At 35.3% G+C, this 14,984-nt stretch overlaps 1 protein-coding gene across 8 annotated transcripts in view; it reads left to right on the top strand.

Moving 5' to 3' along the window:
- The window catches only part of Atg4c (autophagy related 4C cysteine peptidase), a 57,224-nt gene extending 49,644 nt beyond the window's left edge, over positions 1-7,580 (top strand). For 6 of the 8 annotated variants that reach the window (XM_090334699.1, XM_090334700.1, XM_090334702.1 and 3 more), the window contains exon 11: positions 6,192-7,579. In XM_090334699.1, coding sequence (XP_090190825.1) covers positions 6,192-6,359 — 168 coding nt within the window. In that variant the 3' untranslated portion in view covers positions 6,360-7,579. Of the gene's footprint in view, positions 1-6,191 lie in introns of all 8 variants that reach the window. The other 2 variants (XM_090334704.1, XM_090334703.1) reach the window with 1 other exon arrangement.
- Positions 7,581-14,984: the final 7,404 nt, after the last annotated feature.

Genomic DNA, 14,984 nt, shown 5'->3' with positions numbered 1-14,984 from the left:
TGCCTGTCCTGAGGCTTGCACTCAGGGCTTGAGCACTGTCTTGGGCTTTCTCAAGGCTAGAGGTTTACCATTTGATCCACAGCATCACTTCCAGCTTTTTTCTATGTATGTGGTACTGAGGAATAGAACCCGGGTCTTTGTGCATGCTGGGCAAGCACTCTACCACTAGGCCAAACTCCCGGCTCTGTAGATTATTTTTTTAATTCTGTACCCACTTTCTTTCTTTTTTCACCTGTTTCCAGCCTGGTGATTTAATGACAAATGTATTACCTAATAGTACAATGTCTAAGGCTAGAAACTTGCAAAGAAAAATACAAATATTGGGCCGGGAGTTTGGCCTAGTGGTAGAGTGCTTGCCTGAAACATGCATGAAGACCTGGGTTCAATTCCTCAGTACTACATACATAGAAAAAGCTGGAAGTGGTGCTGTGGCTCATGTGGTAAAGCTCTAGCCTTGAAAAAACCTAAGGACAGTGCTCAGGCCCTGAGCTCAAGCCCAGGACTGGCTTAAAAAAAAAAGAAAAGAAAAATACAAATATTAGGAAATGAATCATTTAAGTTTGGAAAGGATGTCCACAAGGGAAAACTTACACTTGACCACTTGTCCTTTAGCTATGAACTGAATTTATATTTTATAGATATTGAATCCTGAGAGAGAGAGAGAGAGAGAGAGAGAGAGAGAGAGAGAGAGAGAGAGAGAGAGAGAGAGAGAGAAAAGATAGATGTTGAATCCTAGAGCTTTTGATGTTATTCAGTCCAAAGCTAACATTTGTTGAGTCTTCACTGTTGATCAGGTATTGTGCTAAGCACTTCCTATACATTATTTTATTTAGTCTGAGGTAGGTAATGTTATGTCTATTTTACAGATGGGGAATCTTACATTTAGAAGGGTTCAGTAGTTTTCACAAAGGTCACAACTAATAAATGATAGTGCTGAGATTGAAGCCTCAGATAGTAACTCAAGAATATATACTCATAAATAGTATGATGTACACTTTCTTATGTATATGTCAATCCATATTCCAGGAAGTAGATTATCTAATTTTTACTTCAGGTGATAGCACTATTTCAACTTAAAAATGATGTTTCTTGGATGTCTTCTTAGTTTTTACTTGTTTTTCTTTTCTAAAGCTTTACTTACACTGGATTGGAATCCTCCTCCATGCAACTTTCCCTTTGGGCACATAGTGTAAGAGAAATACGTTTTCCTTTTTCTTCTAGGGTAAACATTCTCATTTTATCTAAGGACACACAATTTCCCATGCCCATCATTGTTTCAGTGAGTGTCTTTTTGAAATCGCTTGTGTTTTAGGCTTATGTTCATGATTACATTTCCTGGAGACCTCCTAGTGTGTGTTCTCCAACTAAAGTCAGAGGGATATAGTTTTTATTTTATAGATTTATCCTTCTGAGATCTAATCTGATATCTTTTGGAAATCTTCAGGGGATTATAGTTTTATTGGGAAGATATGAAGTGGACATTAAACAAATGATTGTACAAGAGTATATTTAATAAGTACATTTGAATGTTTGAGTGCTCTCATTTGATGCACTTATTGTTGAATCCTGTGTTTACTGTGGCTGTGAGGAAGTGAATTTCAATAACTTTGATGAGAGCACTCATCCTTACATGAGAAGACTGATCAAGCACTCTACACTTAGATGGACATGCTCAATATAATCTCCTTGTACAACCTTTTGAAGTTCAGGAAAAATTAAGGTAAAATATTCATAGCTTTAATATTCCACAGCATGAGTTGTATATTCTATGGGGGTTGACAAATATATAGAGATGTATATCACCATTACAGCATACAGAATAGTTTTACTGCCATAAAAATTGTCTGCTCTTCCTATCATTCTTCTTTCTCTCAGCCTCTGATCTGTTTACCATCTCTATGTCACATCATTGAGATCATTCTGTATGTATGCAGTCTTTTTTTTTTTTTTTCCCTGCCAATTCTGGGGCTTGAACTCAGGGCCTGGGCACTATTCTTGGACACTTTTTGCTTTAGGCTAGCACTCTGCCCACTTGAGCCACAGGACCACTTCTGGCTTTTTCTTTTTCTTTTTTTTTTTTGCCAGTCCTGGGCTTGAGCTCAGGGCCTGAGCACTGTCCTTGGACTTTCTCAAGGCTAGAGCTCTACCACTTGAGCCTCAGCACCACTTCCGGCTTTTTTTTTCTATGTATGTGGTACCAAGGAATTGAACCCGGGTCTTCGTGCATGCTAGGCAAGCACTTTAACCACTAGGCCAAACTCCCGGCCCCACTTCTGGCTTTTTCTATGTATGTGGTACTGAGGAATCAAACCCATGTATGCTTGGTGAGTATGGGTACTCTACCACTAGGCTACACTCCCTGTATGTAGCCTTTCAGATTATTTTTACCTTACAGTACACATTTTCGTGAAGTTTCAACATGTCTTTTCATAGCTTTGTAGATCATTTATTTTTTGCCATAGAATAATGTTCCATTGTCTGGATATACTGTATTTATCCATTTACCTACAAAAAGACATTTTGATTATCTCAAAATTTTGGCTATTTTGAGTAAAGCTGTTACAAATGTATGTGTGCAGGTTTTGTGTGGACATAAGTTTTTAACTAATTTAGATAACCCTTTAATGTATATTTCATCTGATTGCTTTTTTCTTTCCTATGACAGTACTGTGGCTTGATCCCAGTGCTTCTTGCTCTTCCTTAACTTTTCCCCTCAAGTTTGGTACTCTATTAATGGAGCTAAACCTCCACTTCCAGCTTTTTGCTGGTTAGTTGGAGAGGTAAGAGTCTCATAGACTTTTCTATCTAGGCTGGCTTCAAATTGCAATCCTTACATCTCACCCTCCTGAGTATTTAGAGTATAGTCATGAACAACTGGCACTGACTTCATTTAGTGGCCTTTAAAATTACTTTAAGTAAACTGAAAACATTAGAAAATTATAATCCTCAAAAACTTGAATCAAAATATATTATACAAGGATATTACATGAGATATTATACCTTATATAAGGAGACTTTACTTTGTAAGAGGCTTTTTTTTTTAAGTAGGTATACTTTATAACAAAGGGGTAAAAGTTTCCTGTCTGACATTTTTCCCTGGGACAGATTTTAAAAATTATGTTGATGAACAACTTAGTTTTGTGCTATACACCGAAATAAGTTCTTTCTTGATTTTGAATGAAAGAATGAGAGATGATAATGTTGGCTATGATGTGTTGATCTGAAAATGCTATAGTGTGGATACTTGCTCATGAGATACTGGACTTTTACAGGTGACAGTAAATGAATATAAAATGAGGAAAAATGTTTTGGACCATATTCCAGCTCCTGGCTGGTGAGTCCATCAGATTAATCTTTTGACTCTTCATTTTCATGTGTCACATTTTGCCCTTCTCCCTTTTTTGGAGGATGTAAGCAAAATAGATTAGACAAGTATAAATTAGAAGCATATTAAGTATACAATCTAGCTTTTATTACCTATAGTTTTTTTTTTTTTAGTATATGGTTGTTTTTGGTTCATTTCCACGCAAATAGGGTGCCCATTTTAGGGCTGGCCTGGCTTCGAAAGTGGCAGCTATTGACTTCAGACACTAGTACTGCCAAGTAAAAACAAAAAAAGAATATTTTTATTTTGAATGTCTTAATTAACTGTTTTAATTTAACAGTGTAGCTATATGCTAGGCCTGCTTAAATCATCTATAAATGTAATATACAAGAATTAGATAGTTCTTTAGCTGAATGTTGACATTTGGAAGATTTAGTTTTACCCCTAAAATTATTACATATTTAACTGATCATGATTAATGGTAAATGTAAATAATGTCGCTATTTTTCAGCACTTTCTGGAACTCAGTTAAAATTTTTAGAATCCTTAGATGGTCTTTCTTGCCAATCAGAAATTTACTTCTGGGTCATGCTTGATATGGCATGTCTCTAATCCTAGCTACTCAGAGTTGGAGGATTATATGCTGACTTGTACAAAAGCAAGAGACTATATGAAAAAGAAAGTCAAGCAAAAGGAGCTGAAGGCATGGATCAGCAGTGGAGTATAAGACCCTGAGTGTCTGTGAATGTGTAGGGAGAAAAAAATGTTTCTGCTAGATGTGGTGACACAAAACAGTGATACCCAGTACTTGAAAGGCAGGAAAAAACCCCCACAAGTTTAAGGCAAGCCTGGGATATATAAAGGACCTTGCTTCACACTATTTAAAAAAATGTTTTTTAAACAGTGGTTCAGCCTGTAATCCTAGCAATTTGGAAGATGGAGATAGGGGATCACAGTGCAAGGCAAACTTGAAATTCTATGTATGTATATATATTTATATATTTGAGATTCTATCTCCACAAATGGCTAGGTGCCATGGTGTACATCTGTTACCCCAGTGATGGAGGAAGCAAAAATAGGAGGAATGTAATCCAGGATGACCTGGGCATCAAACAAGATCTTTTCTCAAAAATAACCCAAACAAAACGCACTGACAGAGTACTTCAAGTGGTAGAACACCTGCCTAGCAAGTGTGAAGCCCAGAGTTCAAACCTCAAAGACACCATTAAAAAATAGAAAGCAAAAGGCTTTTGTTGTTGTTGTTGTTGAAACAGTCTTTGTTTAAAACTTTTCTTTTTTCTTTTTGCCAGTCCTGGAACTGGACCTGGGTGTTGTCCCTGTGCTTTTGTGCTCAAGGCTAGCACTTTGCCACTTTGAGCTACATGTCTGCATCTGGTGTTTAGATGGTTAATTGGAGATAAGAGTCTCACAGACTTTCTTGCCTAGGCTGGTTTCAACCTGAGATCCTCAGAACTCAGCCTCCTAAGTAGCTGGGATTGTAGGCATAAGCCACCAATGCTTGGCTTAAATTATTTTTTAATAGAAATAGTTCAAATATTTAATTATGTGTGTGTGTGTGTGTGTGTGTGTGTGTGTGTGTGTGTGTGTGTGTTTTGATAGTAGGGCTTGAACTGAGGGCCTGGGTATTGTCCCTGAGCTATTTTTGCTTGAGGCTGGTGCTCTACCATTTTGAGCCACAGTTCCACTTCCCAAATATTTTGAAAGAATCCAACAAACTTAAAATTGTTCAAATTGCCTTTGAATTCCCAATTTATAAGCTATGAGATTGTGTGTGTTTCTTCTAAATTCTTGGAATCATTACTTTGGAAGGCAAAGTATGGATTATAACTACGTAGAACACAATTTTTCTTTTTTTAAAAGAATTTATTAACGTTGATTTTTACATCATATTTTAAATGACAGGTTACATTTTTTTTCTTTTTTGCCAGTCCCAGGACTTGAACTCAGGGCCTGAGCATGGTCCTTGGGCTTTTTCAAGGCTAGAGCTTTACCACTTGAGACATAGCACCATTTCTGACTTTTTCTATGTGTTTGGAACCGAGAAATTAGACCTGGGTCTTCATGCATGCTAGGCAAGCACTCTACCACTAGGCCAAACTCCCGGCCCTAGAACATAATTTTTTATTTTGACTTGATTATTACTAAGATATTTCAGCCAAACTATCTTTCTAAAATAAATTTTGCAAAGACCAAACTTAATTTTAAAAATAATTTTACATTATTTCTTTTCTTTAAAGTACAGAAGTTAGATATTCTTGGGCCTGCTTTTTAGATGATGGGTAAGAGTGATTTTTTCAAGGTCACACTGAAGCAAATTGCAGAATTGAGAATAGAATGGGCCTTCTGATTCAGTTTAATGCTTCTTTTATCTGTGTTAGGTTAACAATCTTTCCCAGTATTTTACCATTTCATTCTGTTTTTACTACCACAAAAGGTAAGTTAATGTGACACTTAACTGTTTTTTTTGTTAATGCTTTGTTTATTGAGACAGGATATCTCTGTGTAGCCCCTGTTGGTCTTGAACTCCCTATTCTGCTTCAGCCTCCTTGGTACTGAAATCAACAAGCCCAGCTTACAACTGAATTGTTTAGCATGAATCTAAGCTAATGTGATGAGAAGGTTAGAGGTAGAAGTGAACACTTAATTTTTGATGATGAAAAAAGGTGTATTTACTTATAAATAAACTATGATTCTGATCAACTTTATTTTTCTTTTCTAATTAAAACAATAGTGATGAATAAATGTAAGAAGAATCCTACAATACAAATTCAAGGCTACAAGTCATTTGGTTCTACTGTGGGCTGTTACAATCAATAAGGGATTCTTCTGTACTTTTTTTTTACAGATCCTGAAAATTTCTTCTAAGGAGAAGTATCCCTTATTTACTTTTGTAAATGGCCATTCCCGAGACTATGATTTTACATCTTCTACAACCAATGAAGAAGACCTGTTTTCAGAGGATGAGAAGAAAAGATTAAAAAGATTTAGCACAGAAGAATTTGTCTTACTTTAAAGACTAACTTGTTTGTGTTTGTTGAGAACTCTTTTGAAAGGGTAAAACTGAAGAGTTATAAGTACTCTTGAAGTTTTATTTCAACATCTCAATTTTATATGTTCTGTTAAAAAAACATTTGAAAATACAAAACTTGAAAGGTATTTTTTTTCTGACAGAAAGATGATTTAATGAATTTTGCTTCCTGATAACTATCAAGTGATTCTGGTTGTGTTTCTAGTTTCCTAAGATCTGCTAATGAAGTACTACATTAATTATAATCGTTTTAGTCTTTAGTCTTGTCCATTGGCCTACTGGAGCTTTGTTGACAGGCCTTCTCAATGACTGGGATCAAACATTAGTTTCAGAAGCCTCACTTTGTATTAATGACCAGACCAGGAGCCTAGAGGATGAACCTTCAATGCTACCTAGCCTACTATTAATGCAGCCAGTGTGTACTTTGGGTTTATATATCTTGAAAATTAGATAGCATCTGTTACCTGTATGTATATCTAATTGTTTTATATTTAGTTATAAAAGCAGAGTTTTGAGTTAAGGTAAATAGCAATGTGATTTTATAGTGCCTGCTAATTATGCTTGCTGTTGAGTCTTCTATAGGTTTTGCTATTAATAGTAACTAGACACTTAGATAAAAGGAAATTATACAAATACTACTATTATTTAGTAGTAATGTTTGTTCCCTATCTCAAAATGAAATTTTATGGGAATTCAACGTTAACAGTTTTAAAAACTGAATGTAAATAACTTATAATACTTCTCTGATTTTTGCTATTTGTATAAAACAATATAGTGGTGTTTAACAGTTGAACTATTTACAAAGTAAATCTGCTATAGGATATTATGCTTTGCTCTTTAGGCAAATTTGTGGTATAAAAATACAAGAGTTATTGTTGAGCCAGGGGTATAAAATGAGTAATAAAGAAGTGAGCACATAAAATGCCTTTGTTTTGGTTTTAATGTTTGAATTATCTTAATTCTTTCATTCAATCAACATCTTAAATGAATTCTGTTGATTTGTACTGAAGGCAAATACTATTGTTACTCTGAAAGCAAAACATTATCCTACTTTATGGAGTTTCTCTTTCAATAAGTAAAGGTGAGTTAGAATAAAGACATAAAATTTTGTATCATGTAAAGTCACTGATCTCTTCCATCAGAGAATCCTGTTGGTTTAGAGTTGCATGTAAACGGAAACAGTGGGCAGATTGCTTTAGTAAGCCTGATGAGAAAATTGCATTTGACATTTTCTAGTAAAGATGGTTTATTGAATTGAAATAGTTTAAAAATCTAAATTTTTTTTCCTGTTCCTAGATAAAATCTGGCCAGATTAAGTCCAAAACTAATTTTCTAGAATGTCAAGGCAGTATAGAAACAAGAAGCCAGTGGTATGTGAGACTATATGCTGTGGTCCTTTCATGTAAGACATTGCTATTTACTGTTCCACACAGTATAGGCATCCTGTCAAATGAGAGCACTCATATATATTCCAATGAGTTACAACTTGCTGTACATTTTTTCTATGAGAACTACCTAAAAGCTTAGGGTTACAGAGTAGCATTGTTATTTTCCTAGGTTGTTGTAGGATCATTTTGAAGTACAATTACAAAATTGCAGCTGGACAATGGTAAGAGAAGGCAGCAGCTTTCTTTGTTTTTGTATTAAAGATATGTACTCAGAATACTGTACAAATCTTTCAGTTCAGTCATCTACTTCCTGAGAATAAATGTTGAGAATGAAATCATTACCCTAATGATATGCTTATAAAAAGCATTCAGTAATATATATGAGTGAATGAATGTGTGAATGGAATTGAGAGAGGCTGTTGGATTTATCATGTTTATTGATTGAACATTATCTGAATACTAGGTAAAAATAAGGCTGTTGTTTTGGGGGAGAGAACAGCAAAAAAATGGTATTATTAGAAATAGAATAGAAGCAGTGTACATCCTAATTTCAAATTTGGTTTTGAACTCAGATTTTATTTCAGGTTCAATGAGCCACTAAGTTCAGTTAACAAAGCTTATGGGTGATTACACTTAGCCTGGAATAAAGGAACATCAAAAAGGACAAAGTTCTAAAATGGACATTCTGTTAGAATTGGGATGGGAATCCTCCATTTGGGCATCAATATTAAGATAGTGGATTTTACCATGAACATTTCAGAAATGAATTCTTAAATTCTAGATAGGACTTTTTGATTATGAAGATTTCCTTTGTTTCTTCATAAGATTTGACAGTTTGAATCCCTTTTTGTTAATGTATTAACCACTGGCAGGTAATTTTGAAAGTCATAATTTATTGAATGAATGAAAGATCTTTTATAGTATAAGTATATACAAAAAGGATTTCCCTGAGGTATTCATTTTTCTGCTTTTACATTAAATCAGCCACATTAAATCTGTATTAGTTAGAAGACAACTTTTAGAAGATTAGGATTTTAGGTCACTTTTGTATTCTGTTAACCTCAGGATTTAACATAATCTAATGAGGCTTTACTATATATGTTAAACCCAACTTGGTTTTAGAGAAATGAAAGTAAAAGATGAAAAAAAATGACATCTTTTTAATTTGTCCACTTTTGGGTTAGATATCTGTTATGAGATCTCCAGTTATCTTCTGTTATTCCATGCCAGAAAGCATTTAATTATTGATTAAATCACACCAACCCAGCTTTTCTTTTACTTTGCTTCTCTTTTAGTAGTGAGAAGTTTCATTTTCATGATTTATCACAGATTATTAAACTGAATTTGGCATCTGAATATTTTTTTATTTTTATTTTTTTGCCAGTCCTGGGGACTGAACTCAGGGACTGAGCACTGTCCTTGGGCTTTCCTCAAGGCTAGTGCTCTACCATTTGAGCCACAGCACCACTTCTGGCTTTTCAATGTATGTGGTACTGAGGAATCAACCTGGGTCTTTGTGCATGCTAAGGCAAGCACTCTACCACTAGCTGAAACTCCCAGCCCCAGGCATCTGAATATTTTTGACTGTACATTCATGTTTAAGTATAAAAATACTTTGAAGATTTTTTTCAAAACAAGGAAGAAGAAATAAACAATTTGTAGGTATGAAATCACCAATTAGGTTAGATGGGGAAGCAATTGATAATTTAAAATAATGGCAAATAAAAGAAAGAAATCCTTGGGGCCGGGAGTTTGGCCTAGTGGTTAAAGTGCTTGCCTAGCATGCATGAAGACCTGAGTTCGATTCCTCGGTACCACATACATAGAAAAAAAGCCGGAAGTGGTGCTGTGGCTCAAGTGGTAGAGCTCTAGCCTTGAGAAAGTCCAAGGACAGTGCTCAGGCCCTGAGCTCAAGCCCAGGACTGGCAAAAAAAAAAAAAGAAAGAAATCGTTAATCCATGATAGAAGCAATTTCTTAGAAACATAAGTAATTGCTATTTTCTATGAAAGAACAGGTGTAGGGCTGGGAATGTGGCTTAATGATAGAGTTCTTGCCTAGCATGCATTCCCTGTTTGATTCCTCAGTACCACATAAACAGAAAAAGCGGCACTATGGTCAAGTGGTAGAGTGCTAGCCTTGAGCACAAGAAGCTCAAACCCAGGACTAGCAAAAATTTTAAAAAAATGTTTAAAGAGAATAAATATTTACAGTATGCTATTGATTATAGCCTCAATATTATTGTCAGCCCATCATAGTTCAATAGTGCTATTCAGTTGAACTTACATCTAAGTAGTTGGGGACAGTAAATTGAAAATGTAAAATACCAAGCCAGAAAAAATGGGAACATCCTATTGATTCTAAAATATAAATTTTATATCATTTTATGTTTGACTCTTAAGTCAGTTTCAAAATCTTGAAAAATTTTGTGTGGTTTTCATAGTTATTTAAAGACATTGTCATTGTCCATAAACTTTTTGCATTTAGGCTTGGTACAGCAGACACATTTTGAAGTTAGCATTTTTCTCTCTTTCTTTTTTACAGTCTTCCTCAACATTATTGGTGACAAGCAATGGTCCAAAGTACTTACAACTACAGTTATATAAGATTTTACTTATTCTCTCACAGTGATAAGAAAAATATTCTAAGTGTGGAAAAGATGTTATTATGTAGAAAAATTACTTTTTATTATTCTATACTCAAATCATTTTTCCAGAAATTTACAGTCTTCCAAGATTCTTATTCTTGAGTGAGAAATAAAGGAACTATTCCATAGAGAACTATCATTTGTTAAAATTTGTGTGTGTGTGTGTGTGTATGTATGTGCATATTCATACTTGTTTGCACATGCATGCACCAGTCCTGGAGCTTGAACTCGGAGCTTGGGCACTATGAGCTTTTTTGCTCAAGACTAGTACTCAGTCACTGGAGTCACAACTCTACTTAAGCTTTTTGCTGATTTCTCAGTGACAAGTGCCTCATGGACTTTCCTGATTGGGCTTGGCTAAGAACTGCATCCTGCCATCCTCAGATCTCAGCCTCCTGAGTAGCTAGGATTACAATTGTGAGCCACTGGGGCCTGGTAAAGTCAGCCTTCCTTCCTTCCATCCTTCCCTCCCTCTGTCTCTCTCCCTCTCTCCCTCTCTCCCTCCCCCCCCCCCCCCCTCTCTCTCTCTCTCTCTCTCTCTCTCTCTCTCTCTCTCTTTCTCTCTCCGTCTCCTCTCTCTCCTCTCTCTCCTCTCTCTCCTCTCTCTCCTCTCTCTCCTCTCTCTCCTCTCTCTCCTCTCTCTCCTCTCTCTCCTCTCTCTCCTCTCTCTCCTCTCTCTCTCTCTCTCTCTCTCTCTCTCTCTCTCTCTCTCTCTCTCTCTCTCTCTCTCTCTCTCTCTCTCTCTCTCTCTCTCTCCTTAACTACTTTAAATAGAACTCTTAGGGAGAATCTACTTAGACCTTTTCTGCTTTGCCAAGTGATTCATTTTTATGTAGGCTTCCTTCAGAGTCAGTAAGTTGTTTTTGTATTTCTACTTATTTAGCTGTATCCTGTGTAATGAAGAGGACCACCATTTAGTCTTTCACATTGTGATTGGTGTACTATCATGCTTTTATGTCTCTGTCTTAATTTGGTGTTTTTTTCCTCTGACTTTTACTGCTTCCTAGATTGGGCCCATTATGCTTTTCTAAATGTAGGGCCTGCAGCCCTTGTGTGTATCTAGAGAAATTCTTTTATATGTAGCTTGTTCCTGTAAATACTTGAAATAGTTGAATGTGAAAGAACTAAACGATAGATGTTTTAAAACGTTTTGTTTTGCCAGTCCTGGGGCTTGAACTCAGAGCTGGTGTGCTGTCCCTGTGCCTGTTTGTGTTCAAGGCTAGTGCTCTACCACGTGAATCACTTTTAGCATGTTCTGAGTAGTTTATCTGAGATAAGAGTCTCACAGAATTTCCTGTCTGAGCTGACTCTGAACTGCATCCTCAGATCTCAGCCTCCTGAGTAGATAGGATTACAGGCATGAGCACTTGGCTCCCAGCTTAAAACAATGTTTTAAGGAAAACCTGTCCCAGAGAATAAAAGATTCTATGAAATTGTTAAAAACTATCACGTTATTCTTTATTTATATTAGGCTTGACATGACCTTGTTGATATAATTGTAATATTTCATACTCTATTAAAGAATTTATTAACATTGATTTTTACATCATATTTCAAATGATGTGTTTAATAAACAAGTATTCAAGAAGAGAATCTCTATATACAATCACTGGTGCTTAGATTTTAGAACATAATTAAAATTAGGCTGAGGGTTTGTATGTAATAGATACATATTAATCTATGTAATAAAACATTCTGTCTATAAAGTCATAAATTTTTATGTCTATGTAGTTGTGTTTATGTTTCCAATATCATGTCCATAGCATTGGGTACGCAAATATTGAGTTATTGCTCTTGTACTGTTTGGATCTAATAGCTACATATTAAGGATACCATGAACCTTTTGTTCCCTTGGTCTTGACTTATCTCACTCAACATGGTTCGCTCTAGATTCATCCACTTCCCCGCGAATGCCATTAATACTTCATAGCTACTCTTTATTTTTGCTTTTTTATAGTAGAATGTACAGCTGATTGACAAAGTTTATTTCTAGTTAGAATACAGAATCAACTAAGCATTAAACTGGGCTAATGATTATTTCTATCTACATTAATTAGGTTAAAATTATGAGACATTTCTTGCTACCATTTTTATCCATTTATATGACATTTTAAAATAACTTGTAATATAAAATACGGTTGAGTTGTACATGTCTAATGTTTTCCTACATCAAAGTAGGTCTTTATTACAGCCATTTGAGTTAGTGAGCATTGTCATTGTGATATTTGAAATAATTTAAAATGGAAAAAGGCTTATTTTCATCACAGTTGTAGAGATTTCAGCCTACAGTTGGTAGGTCTTACTGGTTTTGAGTTTGGTTGAGTATGATGGGAGTACATGGAAGTTGTTAAACTCATGGGGAAACAGAAAGAGGAGGGACCAGGGACCCACTATTCCTTTCAATAATACCCTGAATACCTACCTAACTTCCTTCTACCAGGCTCCTACCACCCAATTGTGCCAAAATCTTCAATAATACACGAACCTTTGGAGGACCTTGTTCAAAACCAGAGAATTATCTCAGTGGTATATCCCTTAGTTTTTAAAATAATGCCCTATTGAGCCAGGTGCAGTGGCTCAGACCTGTAATCCTAGCTACTAAGGAGGCTGAGATCTGAGGATCGAGATTCCAAGCCAGCTTAGGCACTAAAGACCGTGAGACTCTTATCTCCAATTAATCACTAGAAAATGGGAAGTGGGGCTGTGGCTCAAGGGGTAGGGTGGTAGCTTTGAGCTGAAGAACTCAGGGACAGTGCCCAGGGCCAGAGTTCAACCCTATAAAGCTCTATGATCTACACACAAAAATAATAATATCCCTATTGAGATGCATTCTTCATATACCAGACAATTCACTCTTTTCTTTTTTTTTCCTTTTCTTTTCTTTTTGTTAGCGTCTTTTGTTTTTCTTTTCAAGAGTTTTGCATATCATAGTATGTCACAGCACTACCCTCTCTCTTTGTGACTGGATACTATACCATAGATGAGTAATACCACATTTTATTTATTCATCAATTGATGGACATTGAGATTGTTTCCACTTTGGGGCTGTTATGAATAATACCTCTTTAACAGCCATGAACATAATGTAGTGTAGGTGCATGTTTTCATTTTTTTTTCTGATTCTATGCCTAGGAATTGGTATTGCTAGTCATGTAATAACTTTACATTAAACTATCTGAAAAATTAGCAGAATTTTTTTTCTTCAAAGTGGCTGCAGAATGTTCACAGCAGTCCATGAGGGCTCCAGTTTTCTTACCTCCTCACCAACTTTGATTATTTTCCTAGTCACCTGTAATGTTGACCACCTTCCCATGTGTTTATTTTCCATTTTCTCATTCTGGAAGAAATGTTTTCAAGTTCTGTTATCATTTTGAAAGCAGGTGCTTTGTGTATGTAATATTGAGTTGATTCTTTGTATTTTGTGGATATAAGTCAGTTACCAGTTGTGTGATTTGCAACAATTTCTCTCAATCTCTCTGTGTGTTTTTATTAACTTTCATGATAGTGAAAGGTAAAACTTGTTTTTTTTTTAACTTAGTGTTTCCTTTGAAACACAAAATGGTTTTAATTTTGATAAAGTCCATTTTCTCTATTTTCCTCTTTGCTTCTGCTGTCATATTTAAGAAACAGTTACTTCATCCAAGTTCATAAAGATTTATACCTATTTCCTTCTAAGCCTTTTATAATTTTAGCCCTTACATTTAGATTTTTCTCCATTTTGAGTTGGTTTTTGTGTATGTTAGATCCCTTGGCATGCAGATAACCTGTTGTCTCTGTTAAAAAATGACTGTGTGTTCTCTGTTGAGTGGTACTGGCTTTGTTACTCAATATCAGTTAACCATAAATGTCAGGATTTATTTCTGAATTTTTTCCCCCTTCAGTGCTAGGAATTGAATTTAGGGCCTTGTAAATGCTATGTATGATACTCTACTATTTATTTCCATCTCTAGCTTCTGGATTCTCAGAGTTATTCCTCATACCACTTTTTATCAAAAACTTCATGGTAAATTTTGAAATTGAGAAGGAAGCCTCCAATTTTATTATTTTATAAGATTGCTTTATAATTTTTGTCTATTTAAGTTGAATTTTAGAATTCAAAAAGTCTGCTTCTGAATTGAAACATGTTTTTAATCTTCCCTTTAGAAATATACAGTGTTTTGTTGTTGTTGTTGTTATTGTTGTTTGTTTTTAAGAGAATAGAAGCCAGAGAAAATAGTATACAGAATGGTGAAGGTGCCAAATGTGATGAAAACAGAAGACTTGTGGATAGCAGTGATACATCTGTTTTATTTATTTTTTATTTTTTTGGAACAGAGAAAAGGAAGAGTTGGAAAATGAGTTAAGAACACATGTAGTCTGAGTAAGTAGGCTAGAGGTAACCAGAGGCAATAAGGAGACACTTGACAAAGATTTTCTTCTACATAAATGGTATTATGGATCTCTGTTGCTTTGGAAACTTCACACTAAGTTAAGGACAGGGAATATGTGAAGTCCTGGGTTCAATTCATCAGTACCATATAAACAGAAAAAGCCAAAAGTGATGCTGTGGCTAAAGAGGCAGAATGCTAGCTTTGAGC

The sequence above is a fragment of the Megascapheus bottae genome, chromosome 6, assembly GCF_031878675.1.
Source record: "Megascapheus bottae isolate mThoBot1 chromosome 6, mThoBot2.hap1, whole genome shotgun sequence".
NCBI classification, from domain to species: domain Eukaryota; kingdom Metazoa; phylum Chordata; class Mammalia; order Rodentia; family Geomyidae; genus Megascapheus; species Megascapheus bottae.
This window is presented reverse-complemented; position numbering and strand designations above follow the sequence as displayed.